General features: G+C 30.6%; 2 protein-coding genes across 5 annotated transcripts; one reads left to right on the plus strand and one right to left on the minus strand.

Moving 5' to 3' along the window:
- The first annotated feature begins 4,180 nt into the window (after nucleotides 1-4,180).
- LOC148284687 (7-methylguanosine phosphate-specific 5'-nucleotidase-like) lies at nucleotides 4,181-15,017 on the plus strand. 3 transcript variants are annotated; one of them, XM_088236457.1, is made up of 6 exons: nucleotides 4,181-4,300; nucleotides 4,496-4,732; nucleotides 4,965-5,124; nucleotides 7,272-7,334; nucleotides 9,079-9,208; nucleotides 11,185-15,017. In XM_088236457.1, exons 2-6 carry the CDS (start codon nucleotides 4,540-4,542, stop codon nucleotides 11,521-11,523), a joined length of 885 nt encoding a protein of 294 aa, XP_088092583.1. In that variant the 5' UTR covers nucleotides 4,181-4,300; nucleotides 4,496-4,539; the 3' UTR covers nucleotides 11,524-15,017. The 3 variants fall into 3 exon arrangements, with proteins under 3 accessions (XP_088092583.1, XP_088092598.1, XP_088092591.1); XM_088236472.1 differs by having other exon boundaries at nucleotides 4,209-4,258; nucleotides 4,494-4,732; XM_088236465.1 differs by having other exon boundaries at nucleotides 4,217-4,312.
- On the minus strand, nucleotides 5,385-19,966 carry LOC148284688 (uncharacterized). Of its 2 annotated transcripts, none has more exons than XR_015824169.1 (2): nucleotides 8,486-9,069; nucleotides 5,385-7,966 (listed from the first exon to the last, which is right to left on the minus strand). XR_015824169.1 is itself a non-coding variant. In XM_088236440.1 (2 exons), exon 1 carries the CDS (start codon nucleotides 19,621-19,623, stop codon nucleotides 18,703-18,705), a length of 921 nt encoding a protein of 306 aa, XP_088092566.1. In that variant the 5' UTR covers nucleotides 19,624-19,966; the 3' UTR covers nucleotides 5,385-7,966; nucleotides 18,591-18,702. The 2 variants fall into 2 exon arrangements, 1 of the variants encoding a protein (XP_088092566.1); XM_088236440.1 differs by lacking the exon at nucleotides 8,486-9,069 and adding an exon at nucleotides 18,591-19,966.
- Nucleotides 19,967-20,500: the final 534 nt, after the last annotated feature.

Raw genomic sequence — 20,500 nt, forward strand, 5'->3', positions numbered from 1 at the left:
TAGCGGAGTGGCTATACCAATATTCAATTTGGTATGCAAAGTTCAAAGGTAAGTTTTGGTTGGTTGGAAGACATTACTTTTAGCAATAAGTGATAACACGCAACATTCAAGCTATTCAGTAGATAGTTTGATTAGTTGCTGTTTGAACATAAATGCGTGCGTAAGTTCATACACCCGCCATACACCCAATGATTCAAAATCGCCCCAATAGTTTGATAGACTTCCCGATTCCCTATCTACGAGTATCAACTAGAGGTGTATAGTTCGCGAACGATCCTGTCATACTGACAAGGTCAGAAACATTAAACTAGAGACATGTTTCTGTTATCTCGGTCAGTTAGTTCGCGAACTAAATGGCTCTTTGTGTCATTTGGATCTTTCGTATCTTCGTGTCTTATGGATCTCTAGCTCATTTCGATCATTCATTGAACGAGATTGTGTCCTTATCTCTGTGGTTAGTGGGTAGATTAGATACCTACATATATACTCTGTATCTATAGTAGGTACTTAAATGCCTAAACTGGCTGCATTGTTTATTGTTCTCCTTTATCTCCCGCGCGTCGCACTTGAAATTTAATTGACACTAATTATGAAATGTCGCGATAAAAATGCTATTTTATGAATTATTATTTACGTTGAGATGAAAACTTTAGGTATTCGTATTTCATTAATGCCCTCTAATGTGAACAAGAGATTAATTTGTTCACTCGAGTTTATTGATTAAGTATTTTTCTGTTCTATTTTGATGTAAAAATAATTTTTAATTTGCCTTAGTTTATTTCATAATATATATTAAAACTGCACACGTTATTAATATAAAAACCTATTTTTTTTTAAATGTAAACCCTCTAAGGGATTTTAAAAATTCATTGTAAAAGTAAATAAACCTAGCATGAAATATAACTTTCGATAATATATAATATAACGTTTTTTTTGTAAATAAAATAATTTATCTGTTTTCTACGGGTTTGTGATATTATAATATCTAAAGAACAATATTATCAAATCTTTAAAGAAAATCATCCTTACAAACCAGCCAAAGGTTTATAATTATTTGTTTTACTCACCGCTCGTACGCATTTGGCTCAAGCGAACGAAAGAACAAAACGAACTAGAGACATGAAAAACACGAAAGATATGGAGACACAAATGATACGATGATGCGAAAGATGAGGAGATATGATGACCTAAATGAGCCGAATGAGCAAAAGACACATTCGTTCAATTGAACTACTCAAAAGATTCGGTCACTTTGGTGATGCAGATCGAGTGACACGTATCCTCTCGGTGACAGGGTTTTACCCACGTCTAGTATCAACTTATTATATTAACTGCCTGAACGAAACGCTTAAATCAAAAGGACGTGCTATGCAAAATTGCAACATTTAGGTAATATACAACAGAAACTGCAAGATAAAAATGCTCACAAATGTTTTTTTTTTTAAACTCATTTAATCGAAGTTTATGTCATTTTAACGAATGACTTTGATATGGAGATCAAATTATTGAGAACAAGATAATAATTTTACGCTATTTAGCGTGACGAAATACCTTAACAAAAAACCGGTTCTTGTGCTTAGTTGATTATACGCAAAAAATATGAAGTTCGTAAAAATATTACTCAAAGTACTCGTAGGTAGTATAAAATACAAAAAATGATGTTTTGTCAAAGTCGGTGAGCTAAAATTATTAAGAGAATAAAAGATATATTATTTTAAAAAATTAATATAAATTATTTTTCTTCTTTATTACCTTCCCGCTCCTATTGGTGCATAGGGCACTACAATAGTTCACCAATCGTAACGTATCTTGATCATTTTTCTTACATGAAGGCAAGATAATCAGTCGCACGCTTCAGTATTTTGAAATATTCAAACGTAAAAACACCTTATAAAATCAACATTCAATTTATTAACCATATCGGGAATCGAACCCGAGACCTCTTTCATGGCAGCAAATGCACTGATCACTACACTTTGAGGCTGACTTTTAGGCCGGGGCCAAATCATATTTAGTAACAGACAAAATAAACTTACTTAATGATTTTAATTACTATTCCGAAATAATTGTGTCATTTTATTCGTAATATGTAGTTTTATTTTAATGAATGATGATAGTTTGAAAATTTCAAAATGTAAATAATTTTTAACATTCTCAAATAATTAGTTAATCATCGCACATAAATGTAGTTATTTATCACAGATAAAGATGTTTTCGTCATCCTCGTGGTGTAATAGTCAACGCGTTTGCCTACCATGCAAGAGGTGTGAAATATTTATTTAAAAGGTGTTTTTTGTAGGACTGATCATTTTACCTTCATATAACAAAAATGATCAAGATACGCTTCGATTGGTGTACCAATACAGTGCCCTGTGCACCATTAGGTGCGGAAAAGGAATCAATGATGATGAAGATTTGGAGCAGTTATACTAAATATTTTTTTTTTCTTTGGACCACGTGCATTTATGCTTGCTAAGTTACGCGGGTCGCAACCACAGATTATATAGTACAAGTAGTGGTCGCAACAGAATAACAAATATTTTTTTACATTGATATTAGGAAGCAAAATTAATTTAGGGAAAATCAGTACTGCTTAAACCTGTTTGACTCAAGATTATTTGATAAATCATCAAATATTTTTTAAAACAAAATATAAAAATAACAATATTTATCGTTTATCACACATACCGAAACATTAACAACAGCGTATTTGCCAATATGATTTGTATTGTCATGTCTGTATGCTGTACCTCAAAATAAAATAAAGAAAAAAATAAAACTCTAAACTAACGTGTATACAAGCGTTTATTTTTAAAAAAATAGTGTGATATTTAATACTGAGATATATTTTTTTACTATTTTACACAAATTGGGTTTACAATTGCTTCGTGCTACCCACAATACGTAATCAAGGTGAGAATCGGTAAGTATACGTTTTCCGCATACTTTATTTTGAAATAGGAAGGCAAACAAAAATACGTTGATGCGAACAACGTGAGCAGCACGAAGGAATATTTTTGTGCAGTGTTATATTTTGTAGGGACTTCTTTAATTGTTGATAAAATGTTTCGAGCCTCAGAGAAAAGCTTAGCGGGCCGCATGCGGCTTGCAGGAACTAGTAATAGTTCTACATTATCTCTGCTTGCAGGCTGCAAGTTGAGTATGATTGGTGTAGAGGATCATCATTACGTAATTAATTTATATTTACAGCATAATGTACTTAAAATTGAAATTTAGTGCAACAGAGAGAAAAAAAACCTTTTTTATGCATTTACCGGGCTTATGACTTGTCATTGGCTGGTTTAAATGACTATTTTACACAATACATAAGGTTTAGTGCTATAAAAACAGTTTTATAAAATTGACTTAATTTATTAAGAAGAAAATAATAAAAGGCTGATTTGATTGACAAAATATCTGCTGGGGTGGTATTCTGAATCTTCTCTACCCCCTAGAGAGTGATTAATTTTGAGATTGTTATTTTTTGTTTGCGACAACGCTTTGCTCCATATATGACTACATTGATGATTAAAAGTCAATTGATGTATAAAATTAATTAAAAAACAGAAAAAAAACCAAAATGGTTTGGCCAATTCAACCGATTTAAGTGTTTTAAGTGACCATAATGTTCTAAATGAAAATCAACATGGTTGCTTCCATGTATTTGTATTTGTTTGACGTTTAATCTTCAGTGTGGCCATTTATAAAGCGAACTTTAGTCGCACACAATAAATAAAAATTTACAAATTAACCACGCTATAGGGGGTAGACTAAATTAAAAATAGCACCACTTTATTGCTTGCATTCCAATTGTGCTTCCACAGCTGCATATATCTTTTCCTTATTATTTCTTTTCAACAATAAGCCATTTGCCCTCTTTCAACATAATTGTATTTACAAAAAAATGGGACAAAGTAATACCTATTAGATATATACGTCGCGTCGGTGGTGAACGGAGGTATTGAGGAATACAATATACTATCCCTCGTGAAAGCGTGTATATTTATTGACTGCACGATCTTTTTGATCAAAATCACATGTAAAAAAATATATGTGTGCACGGAATGCAAATTTGTGGCAAAATTAGTGAAAAGAGTTCATTATTTTTGCTACCTTACCTTGGTTACCTACCTACCATGTTTTACTATGGCTATCGACGAACTGACGTCTGCCGGTATTTGATGGCAACATTAATAAAATAAAAACATTTATTTTTGAATCTCGAAAGTGTATTTGTGGAGGTGAAAATCTGAATCCCAGGGAAGTCTTCTAGTTGCGTTTTTGTTAGCTAAAATACAAGGTTTCAGATTAAGTAATACTTCATTTGCCCGCGCTATATTGTTTAATACAGCATCCACAACACTGTCACTGAACACACTGTCAAATTAATATTTTTTTGTCATTAGCTCGACAGCTGTCATCAACTATAATAATTATTATTGTGTATATTTTTGGTTTAACTGCTTGTGTTTACGATCTTCATTTGTCTTTTTAGGATTTATAATTTAAATCAAGCACATAGTTTAAACAATATATAAGATGTATGTGAACATCAGTGATATATTAGAATTGCAAGCTGATTTTGTCAAAATAAATAACAGAATAGAGCTCGAGCAAAAAATAAACAAACTTGTAAAAGATGGAAAAGACAATTTGCAAGTTATTGCAGATTTTGATTGTACTTTGACAAAACAAAGAGTTGAAAACGGGAATAAGCTTTTGAGCAGTTTTGGTAAGATTATACATTTGTGTCTATCAAAAAGTATTTCATATTTAATTTGACTGTTACAAATTATAAAATATTGCAATGAACGCTGATAAAAATTTACTCATCTATTGAAATGTATGAATATTTAAAAGTGTTATATTTTTTTTAATGCCTGTGATTAAATATGGGGGAAGTCCAAACAATGCCGATGAGCAATGATAACTAAAAAATATGTATATATTACCTAAATTTCTAGGTATGTTTAGTGAATGTCCATCAGTACCTGAAATCTACAAAACAAAAGACAAAGAATTATGTGACATTTATAAACCAATAGAAAATGATCCAACACTCTCTATTGAAGAAAAGACATCACACATGATTGAGTGGTATCGTATAGCAAACGATATCCTTAAGTAAGTATGCTTTTTAATTTATAAAAATTAAGTAGGCCTGTATCTACAGATGACTCCTGGCCAAAAACAATGGCAATGCATTTCTTTAATTTATCTAGAGGGATACAATATATAGTTTAAAAGTATATAATTATAACAAATAACATAAAATATTTATTACACTAAAATATGTAATTAATTCTAAAGGAAATAAACTAATTTGTAAACTTGTGCTGTAAATTTTAGGTTCAATAATCTATTATATTATTCTTTCAATTAAAGGCCCTGGGCTCTGATTACAAGGGGAAGTTATTGTTTATCTTCAATTTTATCTACAAAGTAAAATGAAGTTTTCTGTATGAAAAGTAGAATATGCATACATTGTTTTCTTCTAAACATGTTCAATTATAGGTTACCGATGAAGATACTTGAAATGTTCATGCAAATATACTCATTTTCGTGCACAATAATTGGTTTTTCTTTAAAGACAGTCGAAGATAACTCTGTTAACTTCCCATTGTAATCGGGGCCCTGGTGTTGTCGCATGACTACACAAATAAAGTAATTTCTTGCAGTATCGTTTTGTATTAACTCTTATCTGCTGATTCGGGGAATTTGCTTACTTCGTATTTTGTCTAAAAGGAAACGCGGTCTGACTTTTCTTCATTCAAACGTATTCCTATATTTTCTCCCTGGATTATGGCACTAGAGCAATGATTTTTTTAAGATACTATGGATATTTACCATTATCGTGTCTTATCATTTTGCCTTTTTGATAAACTGTTTCTTATGCGAATTAGAACTATCCTAAAAAAGGTATGGACACAGAAAATTTTATTCTGATTCTCTTTCTCAAAAAAAAAGAAAACGGGACAGCGAAACCTCGATTTTGTTGATTGCAGTTGTCTTTTTCGCACAATATTGGCAGGCATCTGTGAAATAATACTAACATAATACACAAAAATCTGATCAAACCAATTCTGACATATGCCTCGGAATCCTGGGTTATGACAAAGAATATTGAGGAATCCATTGCAGCTTTCGAAAGAAGAATCCTCAGATTTGTCTGTGGCCCTGTGAAAGAAAAAATCATTGATGTCTTTGCTACAATAGGGAGCTATATGAAATCTACGGAGCTCCCGATGTAATCAACTCCATCAAGGTGGGGCGGGGCGCTTGAGGTGGGCTGGCCATATAATTAGAATGGACGACGAAGACCAGGAAGACCCAATATACGATGAATGGACTGCATTAGTGCGGATATGACAATGTTAGAAGTGAGGAACTGGAGAGGAAGAGCAGCAGACATTATCAAATTTTTCTGGCACCGCCTATCCTCGTACTAAGAATTGATGTTAATGTTTAAAACACAAATTAAAAACTCTCCATTTGTTAAAATTTTCTTACTATATGCGTTAACCCTTTTTGCTCACTGCCCACGCACGTATTCATTTGAGATTGGGTTGTGGTCCTGTGGCTAGCGTCTCGGACTCACGGACCAAAGGTCTGTGGTTCGAATCCCACTTTACCCCAACTTGATTCCATTTTCTAATAGTGAGTTATTTACAACTCGTTGAAAATGGCCCTCAAAATTAAATATTTGGGTAAATCATAAGAACGCAAATATTTATTTAAAAAAAAAAAAAAAAATTTGGAATAGCAGCCGGCGATGGCCTATATATTAAGAACTGGCTTTAATTCATAAATACGTTTTCTTCCATAATTCCTATATTATTATCATAATTGAAGACGTGAGTGGATGAAGGTGTTATGTTGCAAATTTACAAAAATGTACTTTTAATTTATACATAGATGAAGATTTCATGTATAACCCTTTCATATAAAACCAACTACACCATCAAAAGATAGCAGAAAACCAATTTTGAGAGCGAATGAAGGTGTTGTATTATCAAAATTTTAACCCCAGATATCTTTGCCATTTGTTTTTGTCACATTATCCACTCATGTCTTCAATTCTTCTTCTTCTTTTATTGGCTTTTTCAATTCCCTACTGAGCATATTTTTTTTTATTTATGAAAAACTTCATAATATGGGCTTACTTTCAACGCAGTCCCCTATGCATCATAAGATGTGGATAAGGCAATGATGATGATAATTTCATAGATAATAATTTGGGTTGTAGTGATTTAAAAATATGTTTATTTCAGAGGATTTCATTTTCCGGCGGAAGAGATCGATACGATTTCAAAATATGTAGCCCAGAATCTTCGGTGAGTTCATAGTTTCACATTTATTTTTATTTTTTTACATACAAGGTTTGTTTTGTCACAATTTACCCTTAACACTACCATTGACGTACAAATGACATAAGTATGTTTTTTTCGAGACCTCTGGGACATTTATTAAATATAATTGTTGTGTTTATTATTTTCAATATATTGAAATATAATGCAAAAAGGTAAATAAAACAATAATCATATTCAAAGATAAATATCCATTTATCAATAAACTTAGATGTTACGAAATAAACACTAACAATAAAATAAAAAAAACAACTAAAAAAACTATTAACTTTTTTGTTATTTTATTATGTAGTAGCAATTTTCATTAAATGTTAATCCGCTTTTCTGCAAATCACTAATCCAAGCACTTTTTAACAGCACATTACTGGTCGCTTTTGAGCACTGTAAGCAGACTGGCCGACCACATGCTTGACACTCGTAATGGGTTCTATGTCGTTTCTGCTAGAAACATATGTAACACCTTTTCAAGGTTTCAATTTTTTAAATTTCAGGTCTTTGATGATCCAATTCAGTTGCTTTATCCTCCCCTGAGATATGCCCATAAGATTTTTGAGTTTGAAGTTGTGGTATTGCATATCTTCGCTCAAAATGCGGCATTGCTAAAAAATTAAAAAGTTCTTCATAAATGTGAAATGATCTGAAGAGTTATAATTTGACATCATAAAATAATTGGATACAGCATCATCCAAAATCCTGTAAAAACATGACCAGCAGCCACTGTCTGGACCTTCTTGAACATCTGTATTTGACTTCGCCCAAGGAATCCACACCTTTTTTTAATGAGTTGTAGAATAATATTATTTTAGGGATCCCTTTAGAAAGGTCAGCGCTCTCTTCATCATATACCTCAAGTATATGACAGTTTTCTTCTTTTTAGGAATGTAAGACAGCAGCGTAAGTTCTTTCGTAAGACTTTACGTAGTTTAATGAACTTGGCGGTTTTCGTCAAGGAATTCGGGTGGGATAGCTGTTTTTTTTCAGTTCTTGAAATACTTAAGTCGAGGAAAAGTAATTGTAATATTTCTATTACGCTTATGATTTATTTTACCCACAAACAAATTTTTTAATATCTGTAAAACTGACCATACAAACCACATACGTCAAGTGGTCGAACTAACCTGTTTAGATGAGCTGCACGCATCCACTCTCCTAGGCTATACCCGTGTCACTGGCAACTAAGAAACTACAGACAAAGACAGATTACTGCGCAAAACGAAGGTATAAACGCACTACATTCGTACGTCAATGGTTAAGGGTAAAGGCTCTTTATGGAGTGGTTTTATTTCTATATTTTTCCATGCCCAGGAGGATGAAGAATACAGTTCTGTGTGTGAAATAAAACCAGAACCCTGGATGAGTGTTTTCAATTCGATAGGTACTCTCAGCATAAATCCTGCAAAATAAAATCGAGTGGAGATAAATCCACCTCATAGTGTAGTGGTCGGCACATTCGCCTACCATTCTTGAACTCCTGGGTTTGATTCCCGGTAAGGATGACATGAAATACGTTGATTTAATGAAATACGTTAATTTAAAATAGGTTTTTTATTCACTGCATATTGCATAGTCCCTGAACCGGTACCTGAAGCATAATCTTGTATATAAAAATGATCGAGGCACACCATAATTAGTCTACCGTCGTAATGCCCTGTGCATCAGTTAATAAAGGAATGATTTTGACACATTTGTATTTCAAACTTATTGTTTTCAGAGACGGTGTAAATGAAATGTTCGTAAGCTTGGAAAATGCTAAAATACCAGTTCTGGTATTTTCTGCTGGTTTGGGAGATGCAGTTATGGCTGTTTTAAAAAATTCAAACAATTTGTCTTCTAATGTCAAGGTAACATTCAATAATATTTTTTTCGGTAGAAATGGTAATTAGTTTCGCCAAACGTACTTGATATTTTTGCAAACAGTTGCATAAACATAAATATTTGTCATGTTTATGCAGTTATGATATTAGTCAGCCGACCTTATTTTATCAAGCTGGTTTGTGTAATCTTATTTTGTTTATCCGTTCTTGCCTTGAAAACGTTCGTTAAACTTGTTTTATGAGTTCCCATAGAAAATCATTTCTGATATGTTTGCATTTTGGTATCGTCCACGAAATCAAATCCATTTCCATATTTATTTTTATTTATTTATTTAAATTTTTGTGTAATTTTTTATACACATAAGGTCGGATATTATATTTCCCTTAGGCATTTTCTTCCTGCCTACCCAATACATTAAGTTTGAGAAAATACATAGTAAATATAAATATTATATCGTCAGGTTCCTGGTACATGTTGTTAACTACAAATCTTCAATAAATGAGATATCTTCATAAATGGCGTCAAATAATCTTTGTTTAAAAAGCAAAAAAAATATATTTCAGATTTTACAAATACATTTTTTTTTAAATGTTCAACTTGCGGTTTTACTTGAATTGTTGATTTGGGATGAGCTTTAAACTTTAAAAGTGCAATGTCTCACAACTAGTAAAATGTTAGTTACCAACTTGTGCCAGAAACCCGACGATATTGTGAAATAGAATCATTTAATTTAATTTTAAATAGATAAAATAAAATTAATTGATTCTATTACACATATATTTTATTAGTAAAATAAATAATAGATTTAATTGATTTACCCAAACAAAATTTAGCAATACTTTGTGAGTTCTGGAGCATCATTACAGCAGTAATCTGCAAGCATTGCTTCATTCCAATGGCCCTGATGTCTTTGTATTACAGAAATATCCAAATGGAATCTTTTTCCGTAATCATCACTGACAGCTCTAGGAGACAGGAAAATTGATTTAAAGGGACATGTTGCATCCGAGTTAATGGAATTTTTGCAGAAATACTGTCACCAACTACGTATAGTTATCATATCTTTTGTTGCCTAAAAATCTCCTTTTTAGACTTCCAAAGATTCCATAGTTTTCCCCGCCAAAACTCTATCAAAAGCAGGATTCTCTGTTGTCAAATTTGTTGCCCATCAAAAATACTTTCCCTTACTCTTGCCCCACTTAATATAGGAAATTTGTCTCTTAAGTACTTAAAGGCCCGACCTTGGTTCATACCTTTGACAAAATTTTTCATTAAACCCAGCTTTGCTAAGGGGGGAAAAAATAACTTCTTTTGGGTGCACGTGAGGCTTGGCAATTACATTTTTCTCGCAAGAGTTAATATTTCTTGCAGGACAGTTTGCTTGAATATAATGTGATTTCCTATCCCTACGGTCCCACATATGTATGTACATAAAAATTTTAAGTTTTTAGTGTACCCCAGTCGCATTCCTAAGAATACAGCGATGGCTTTTATCGCTACAGATTTTCCGCTTGTGTTTCAATGCTATATATAATATGCATTTTATTAAATCGAGGAGAGCTGTCATGTTTGCATAAGTCTCCTACATGTGAACTGCATGACCAAAGGGAAGAGAAAGAAGACGATTGCCGTTGTGAAGTAATACAGCTTTTGAACTAAGTTTGGAAAAATCTATAAATAGCCTCCCCCAAACTGACAATGTGAACTCTAAAAAGCTTCCACATTTCCTTCTCTTAAAGGTTCACCATGTCAGTTGGAGTGTTTGTCAAGAATTTTTAGGTATAATACAAATACTAGCTTAATAAAAAAATTGATTTAAGCATATCTTATCACAGATTTAAGTGTTCATTACATACCCCTTAACATAAGATGAAAACACACATATATGTATTAAAAAAATAAATGTTGCTTGTTTTTCAGAATAATATTAAATTTTTTATCATATTTCATAGGTAATCTGTACATATTATTTTGTTTTTCATAACTATTACCTGTTTTTCAGGTTATATCAAATTTTTTGAACATAGATAATGATGGGAACATAAAAGGTTTAAAAGGTGAAATAATTCATGTTTTCAACAAGAACGAAACCGCCATAAAAGGCACTGAATACTATGATCTTATAAAAAATCGAAAAAATATTATTCTTCTCGGAGATTCAATCGGTGATGCCAGGATGGCTGATGGCATGGATCACAGTGAAGCTATAATAAAAATAGGATTCTTGTACCATAACTCTGAAGGAAACCTACCACAGTATATGGAAAACTTTGATATTGTTATTATTGATGACCAAACAGTTAACTTACCCATGGCCATCCTTGGCCGAATCTTACGATAAATCATTTATTTTGATAAAAGCTTAAATCATTAGCCAATAATGTGACTAATTAATTATTACCATACAAGTTTACAACTATAGTAAATCTGTGTCTACATTTTTTGAAACCATGTAAATATTTTTTTACAAAAATTGTATTTTAGACCAATATTTGCAATTTTATACATTGACTTCTCATATTGTGTTTATCAGTCTACAACTGAAACATATTCCGATTTTACAGGCAAAAAATAATTGGTGCTTTATATGAAATTTGAATCAGAAGCCAAGGTTGTATAAACATATGTCTCGATTGTCAGTTAAAATAACACAAAATATCGCTTACAACAACTCTAAATGTATGAGTTTCTAAAACAACCTCTTCACTGAAATATTATTTATTATAAACTATGTTTCCTTCAATACTTTTTGATAACTGTTTTTACTTCTCAACTTTTGGAGTTGTTCGAAACCTCTATTTGGTAGCTCGCCACTAAATTCCCATATATCAAGTAATGGTTGTCAGGGAATTTCTGTATCGTTAATTTATTTATTTTCTTTGTAAATAAAGTAATTTGTACTATGTTAACTTATTTTTATTTAGAACTCACAGAAATCCTAATATATTTTTACTTACAAAAATATACTCTTAGAACATATTTAGCTAAATGTTACTAATATGACTTAAAATTATGTAGTACTTAAAATTGTATTTATTTCACGCCAAAAATATAACATCTCACTGTAAATGACCGATAGTACTTAATGTTTAGAAAATCAGATTTTTTTTTTTTTTTCTGTTACGTAAGTCCTTTATTTTTTTCAAAGTGAACTAAAATGTATGAAATAAGGTTAGTTTGAAATATTGTTTTTAGTAAATGTTAAAAATAAATTTATTGCTAAGGTATGATTATATTTATTTAATGTCCTTATCATTGCTAAAACTTTTATGTAATTCTTTAAAAATAATTATTCTATTTTATTTTTTGAATCCATTCAAGAGTCTGTGATTACATTTTTAAAAATTATATGTTTTTCAAAGATAGTTCATTCATAAGATTTTGTAATTTTTTTTCATTTCACTAAAAAGTTTTATCGGCTTAAATATTACAATTGGTTTAGATTATTTTCTGGAGTTCCTATAGATGGCGTTTAATTCTAAGAATATCTAATATAAGGTACATAATTTTAGAATGAAAAAATGTGAGGCTTTGATATAGGAATAAATGTCTATATTTCTGCCATATTTCAGGATGTATTAAATACAATGTTTTAAACTTAATAGTCTCTCAAGGTTTTTTCAACAATTTCTTCATATTTGCAATTTATACCCCAAATATAAATGCTATTTTTTTAGGAAACTAACAGGCGCATAGTTTTATGTACTCGAAATGTTATTTTTCAAATTAATTTCCATTTCAAACAGCTTTCTAATAATATTATTCATAAAAAAATACATTTTTATCTGACTTTGTAATAGTATATATTATAACCTTTAGATAAAATAAAATGTTATTTATTGATTTATTTTAGTGCTAAGCTATTATAACAAATTCCATGGTCTCAAATTATCCTATTTTCTACCAAACATCACCATTTTTAAGACATTTAATATTAGCTATTTTGGCAGTTTACTAGTTTTTAAATAAGAGTGGCCACTTTTGTTTTCTATGTAACTGTTACATGTTTTACGGTGAATAAATCTTAAAATAAGATATTTGTTACTTTTCTTAGGTAAAATTACTATAATACTTACTTTTATCGGATATGATAACTTCATCTTAGGCTCTCATACATTGTTGTCTATCATAAATATTATAGTTTTTAATGTCACTGTGGGTTTATTTATAAGTAAGCACTAACAAAAAACAGAAATCAATGTTTTGAAAATAGTACTTATTTTTATTTTTTTAAATACTGAAATTCCTCATTGTTTTTTCTTTACAGCTCTTTAAAATATTTATTGTGTGTATTTAAAATAACATTTGTGTTAATCTATTTGGACAAAATGTAATTTTGTTATGATCTGTACTGTATGACTCAAATACCTTCTTTTCTTTTACTTGTTGTCAAATCAACCTACAGTGTATTGCAAAATTATTTTGTATAACTTAAGTAAACTATAAATATTTAATTTTACTGGTATAAAAATAAAGAATTTACAACGCGCAAAAGGAATATGTATGAATCAAAAATCTTTTTGTTAATAAAATCAATCATAGTTAACATTATTTATTGAATCTGCCTTCACTTTGTAACACTTTATGATGAATTAAAAAAAAAAAAAAACTTTGTTATTAGTGTTACACGTTTTTTATTCTCAACCCTTTATAGGACACCTAGAACAAATATACCATCAGAATCTAGGTCCAGTAGAACTTCATTTATCCGAACTCTAGTCATCTGGATTGCCGAATATCCCAGTTTGCTATCAAAGGATACGTTTTTAATAAGTGCGTAGGTTTTCACAGTCACTGTTATCAATATGTATCTTTTTTGGGTTATCCCGAGTAAGTTGTATTCGTTCCGATGTTTCGGCTACCATTGCAGGAGCCATCTTCAGGGTAAATTGTGTTTTCTTTGGTATTCGAAACGTAGGAATGAATCCAACTTACACAGGATCACCCAAAAAAGATACATGTTGAGAAGTTTTTAATTTAATTGTGCAATTAACCTTGCTGGACATGTTTAAGTAAGTTTTCAATGATTCCTATTTGCTATATTAATTACAAAATCAAAAAATCTGGTACTCATTAATCCGAATAACAAAAGTTTTACAGTATATATTTCATATTAATAATAAGTCTCATGTCACAAGAGTATCGTAATAATGTACACTGGTAGATAAGTCATCCACTCAGCTTTTTAAAATGTTATACAATAATAATGAATTATCATAAAAAACAATATATTTTATTAGGTTTGCAAGACGTAAATTAACACAAAATATGTGTCCTATAAAGAGTTAAAAGAACACAATAATTATAGTTTTCGGAAGAGCACTCCTCTCATCGACAGGTGATACAAAACTTTTGTATCACTCATCGATAGGAGTGATCTCCTGAAACTATAGTTGTGTTCTTTTAAGAATAAAAAACATGAAACACTAACAACAAAGCTTTTATTTTTATAATCAATCATAGTTGTTCACGTTTACCGTCACCATAAATAATAAAGTGATGCAATAATAATACTTTATGTGACAGTACATACAAACATTGTATTATTTTGAAAATGCAATGAAATTTATTGAATAATGTCGATTTCATTTGCAACAGAGATAATTGATTTGCTACATACAGTAAAAATAATACTGCAAATATTTTATTGGCACATGAGTTGTAAATTGTGTCGCATGGAAATTACTCGCGCTTGATGCTCTTTCGACTCCCGTTTGTTATGAATTAAAAATGCCATTATAATTTTCTTGCACAGCAGTGTTTAGTTATCATAAATCCCCTCGTTTATTTCACGTTTTTGTTCCTTGAACATGCATTAAAATTAATTCAATCCTACTGTGAATTTCATTTTGCCTCCGTAAATCATGTTACTTGGAAACAATTAATTTAAACTGAATAAAAAAGTTTTGTTTATTAAAATGTTTTTATATTTGACAAAAACATATCAAAAATATGGGCTACCACAGTACAAGATAGATGTCCACAAAATTAAAAGACATACTAAAAGTTAAACTATAATTTTTTTCATTAAAATATTTATGGCGTGGTTCTTTAAACACAAAAGAAATAAGGCCACGGTAAAACATAAAAAATATTTATTTGTTTATTCTTAAATTGTTTTAAAATCTTGCATACAAATTTGAATCTTATAAAAATACTTAGGTCGATGAAGTAAAAACAAAATAAAATGAATGCGATAATAAATTAATGAAATATAGATGAATTCCTGTCTGGATACAGGCTTACTATCCGAGTCAGGTAAATTAAAAAACTAGAAACTGGCCTGGAGTATTCAATAAAATAAAAATATTAAAATGTGATTGTTATGTGTCACGACATGGTAGTTTTGTGGTCTCACAGATTAAACCTCGATTCTAAATGTTCTTATGGCAGTTATTTACCACCCCAAAATTGTCATTTAGGTTAAGCAAAAAAAATGTTTTAAAAAATATTCTGAATGAACTTATATATTTAAAAATAAAAAAATGTTTCAGTGTCAAACCGGTTGTGTTGCAAAATATAATGAATCTGTGGGGTTGGGCTCTCATACAGCCTTTAGGAATAATTATTCTATCAAATGCAGTGTCCTCGGTAGTTTAAACATGCGTATGTAGACTAAGAAATAATGAAATGCTTTTCCTCGGTCACTACAGGACCAATTATGGTGCACAGTCGCCTTTGCCCAGAATGATCAGGCGGGTGAACGATCATCAAGATCTTGATTATTATGGTGTAAGGATGTCTTTCTTTACAAATCAGCTAAAGAATCTGTATAGTTAGCCTATGCTTTTTACTTAATCTAAAAAATCTATCATCTGTCTTTGCTGCTTATTTCTGTTCCTTATATTTTTTTATTCCTTTGTAAAAATTTCTTTTAATTGTAATGTTTATAATGGACTTTGTCCGTAAATAAATAAATAAATAAATGTCAATGACCGATAGATCTAAGCGAAGTTTCTATTAAAAGTAAAAGTAAAAAATAAAAAAAATCTAAATTATTTATGTAACAGGTAAGTACAAAATGCATTAGTTTCCAAATGTTCTACTTGAATACAAAACAGAATATTCTGAGTATTGTATTGAATAGATTCACTATCCTCATTCTTAATTCCATTTAGTATAGTGAATGTGATAGAACTTTATTTGGGCATGACCTTGTCGTTCTCATATTCTCGAATCATAGAAATGACACAAACTATATTGTATATAAAATGTAGTTTGCGCTATTTCTGAATGCACCATGAATATATCTGTACCTCAGAGGCAGACAAATGCAAATCCAAATGTCAAATGTTCAACAAAATCTTAAAAGAATCTACTTTCTCTAAGTGATTTCTAATAATTTATTGCATTAATTTGTATTTGTATTTCAGTATTTTAATACTTTGGTTCTTTCATTATAAAACTTATATTTCTATAATATAAACTGGATAAGAAAATCGAAATGTCATTTCATCAAATTCTGGATTTGCATCTGTCTGCTTTTGAGGTACAGATATATTCATATAGATTTTTTGATTTCTCCAGAAGATAAAACATTTTCATGGTTATTTTTTTAAAACCCTCTTAGTTTAATTTTTTTATTTATTGTTGAGAGAAACCTGCTAAGTTTAATATAATTGTATACTTTCCACCTTAATCTAAGTGTCCACATGTTCGCATCGTGTCAAACGGATTTTTGAATTCTTTATATAGTTATTTATACAAGCGTGGTCCGTCCGATACGGATCAGTGGGCGACACGCTTGTACGACTACTATACAAAGAACTCTAAAATCTATTTGATATGATCCTTTCGATGCGTGCGATGTGGACATTTGGGTGCTTACCTTTATAGTACACTGATTAGCGCGTTGCTACAGCAAGTACATGAGTTCGCAAATTTAATTATCAACTAATGTTTTAAAACAGTAAAATACATTTGGTTTGATATAAATACAACACTAGTTAATATTTGTCAAAATTGGTACTATTTATCTCATTATTACATATATAGATAAATAAGTCTATTTACATAAAAAAATATTTATCTGTACTTGTTTTCACAATAGTTGCAGTGCAATTAATATATTTTTTCATAACACGCGACGTGTATATTTTGTTGACTTAATTCCGAATCGAAAGTCCGTTAAAAAAAGAAGGCCCGTAAACCTTTGCAATATTTTATATTCTATAAATTACATACCTGTTTCTACTAGAGATGTGAATAAGTCTCAAATGCTGCTTGCTTTTGCTTTTTTCAATTATGTTTCTACGATTCCCCATTGTGCGTTTTGTTGTATATGTATATAAAAATACCATATTTTTTTGTTTGAAAAAAGTTCCGTGGACTCAGTATCAGAGACGTCTATCGTCCTTGGTGAGTGGAATGTGAATAAATCGACATTTGTAATCTGGCTTTTATGTATGAAAATTTGTATAGGATTTTTACACCCTTAAAATGGCGACAGTTTATATGATATAATGTCTAACAAAACTTATTGTAAAGAAAAACGAGATATTGAGACTTAGAAAAAGGTTTAGGCATTACGATAAACTAAAAAATAAGGTCGTATCGTATTTACAAATACGTTAAATACCTATTCGAACGATGACTGTTTTCAGTGATTTCATGATCTTTGAGAATTTTTTTTCACTATTTTACAAGATAAAAATAAAAAAAACAAAAGATATTGAGCCCTAGAAGGAAGTTCAAATTTTGATGAGGTATTTTTAAAATTTGGCTAGAACTACTACAAGTACTTTAAATATCACATTTTAGCATATTTCAGGCCACTCCCCCTTAAAAGCAATACAATTTTAAAAATAAAGTATTAATTTTCACGAAAAAACAGCGTAAACTTATTAAAGTCCCTGCTACATTAAAAAAATAAATTTCTGCACATAAGTTAGGCTAGTTTTCTTTATATGTATTTATATATTTTATATTTATTTATTTTATTTATTTATTAATTTATATATTAACTATGAAGCCAAGAGCCAATTTAATTGATTTATTAAATATTTGCATAGATTTAGCATTTTACTCTAAATTTTAAGCTGAAACGATTATTGTGTCGTGTTATAAAGATTTATTTCTCCGTGGAGAAAGTTCTTTTGAGAATAAAATAAAAAAAATCACATTTTTTAAATTGTCTTTTGGTTAAAATATCGAAATTGACTTTCTCCTGAATATGCTATCTAGAACACAATGGGTGCTTACGGAAAAAAGTGTGTTCATATTATATTTGTACCTATTTGTTTTATGTTCAATAAAATAGGCTAATTTAATACACTATCTCAGACAATTATTTGAAGATCAAAATGTATCTAACTTCATAAACATTTGCAAATTACAGAAAATAATTATGGGCATCAAATCCATATTTTTATTCCAATTTTTAATAAGATGGATCTATGGAATACTTACATTTGGTAACTTAAAATATGTTTTCCAAGAAGCAAATGACTGCAGAAAGCAGTAAAAATGGTTACTTGGTTTGTGTACATTTTAGTTTGGTTTCAGTAGTTTCCAGTGGGTATTATTTCAACGCGCGTGCTGCATTACGTAAAGTATATATTTTATTACGAGTCTGCCTCGTCATTTTTCTTGTAAACCTTCCGATGCGCATGTGAGCCTGTTGTACTCCTGTACATTCCTGTATATGCCATATCATGTTTATATTATTCATAAATTGTTTTTTACATATTTTACAAGTTTGGACATATTGTTTCTTCAATTCTTTTCTTTCCATACGGTGCTTCTGGTATTCTATTCTTAATTCTTCTTTATTCAAAAACACTTTATCACAATGTTTACACCTGTATCCCCAGTTACTTTCAATTTTTTCTTTGTTCATATGTTCTATATCATCAACAGTAAAAAGTGGTTTTAATAAATCCATAGATTCATTGGCTGTTTCTTCAGGTTCTTCTTCAAGCTCAAAAGTATCTTTATCATCAGAGACTAACAACTCTTCTGCGACATCTTCAATAACTGATGAATCATTTCCAACACCTGTTTCCTCCACCTGGTTTGGAGATAGACACGGTTCAAATATTATTTCGTCACTATCATCAGATTTAATATCACGTGTTTTATTAGAAAGTTTATTTAGACTTTTGTCTTGTGTTGAATCACTGTCAGAAACATTTAAGTCTATAATTCTATAATCACTAGTATTAACAGTCTTATAGGAGTCACTTGTTTTTGGTAATTTCATATCTCTTTCTTCATCACTTTCAGACAGTTCATTATTTAAGTCAATGCATGCAAAAGTTTTTCCTCCCTCTGACGTTGACTGGCTGACTCCTTCATCATCTTCAGAGTCTATGATAATTGAGTTAACTGAGTTTACTGAAACAACACTCTGATTGAATGGTTCATTAATAATTATTTTATTTTTAATATTAACTAAACTGATTGAGCCAAATAAAGGTTTTTTACTAGAGTAGTGATTCATATCGTATCTAGGAATCGGGGAAAATTAATCTATAATTTAGATTCTAAAAGTTTATTGCTTACATTTATTGAACTTATGAATACGCTTGTTTTATCATATCATGATGCTAAATATTATAAATGAATATTATTAACAATGTTTATTTTCAACTTCAACTGCTCCAACCTTCTCCAACTTAAAATGATATAGATGATAATCTAATTATAATTTATTTGTCAAAATCGTAGGTCAGAATGCAGAAACATCAAAGCCAGGATGAGCACCCACAAACTAATAACTTAAAATTTTTCAATAAGCCGGACAGTCCGTGAGCTGGACGGCCTATAAGTTTATACACGGTTCGCAGATTGACTTGACACCTGACAGTACCGATGTAAGTAGTCGAATGAAAGTAGTCGACTGCATTCGATGGGCAAATGTAGTCGACTGAAAGCCCGAATGCAGTAATGTAGTCGAATGAATTCACTCAGAATATTGGGTAGCCTCCTCCCAAGCCAAGGGTAAACATCTTTTCCAACTGAAACTAAATGTAACAGAAAAGCCTTGGTTTTCCAAAGTGATTCTGAACAAGTTTGAGACATCCTCCATATGCAGAATGCGCATTGGGCACTGCTGCAATGGTTCTCACCTGTTCAGAATCCATGTCCGGGACTCTGCCATTTGCGAATGTCAGCTAGATGAGGAAGATTTAAACCATTTTTTTTGATGCCCCATAAATGATTGTTATCCTGATATCCTATCCGACCTCTCTGATATTAATATCCCATTCCCTATTCATATTCTAACTCTCCTGTCCCCGCTCAATAAACGTGTATTTATAATCCTATGTAAATATCTGGTTGTAAATGGTGTAAAGCTGTAAATATGTTTTATTATT

The sequence above is a fragment of the Micrasema longulum genome, unplaced genomic scaffold, assembly GCF_059751315.1.
Source record: "Micrasema longulum isolate JH-2025_06_02 unplaced genomic scaffold, ASM5975131v1 h1tg000097l, whole genome shotgun sequence".
NCBI lineage: Eukaryota > Metazoa > Arthropoda > Insecta > Trichoptera > Brachycentridae > Micrasema > Micrasema longulum.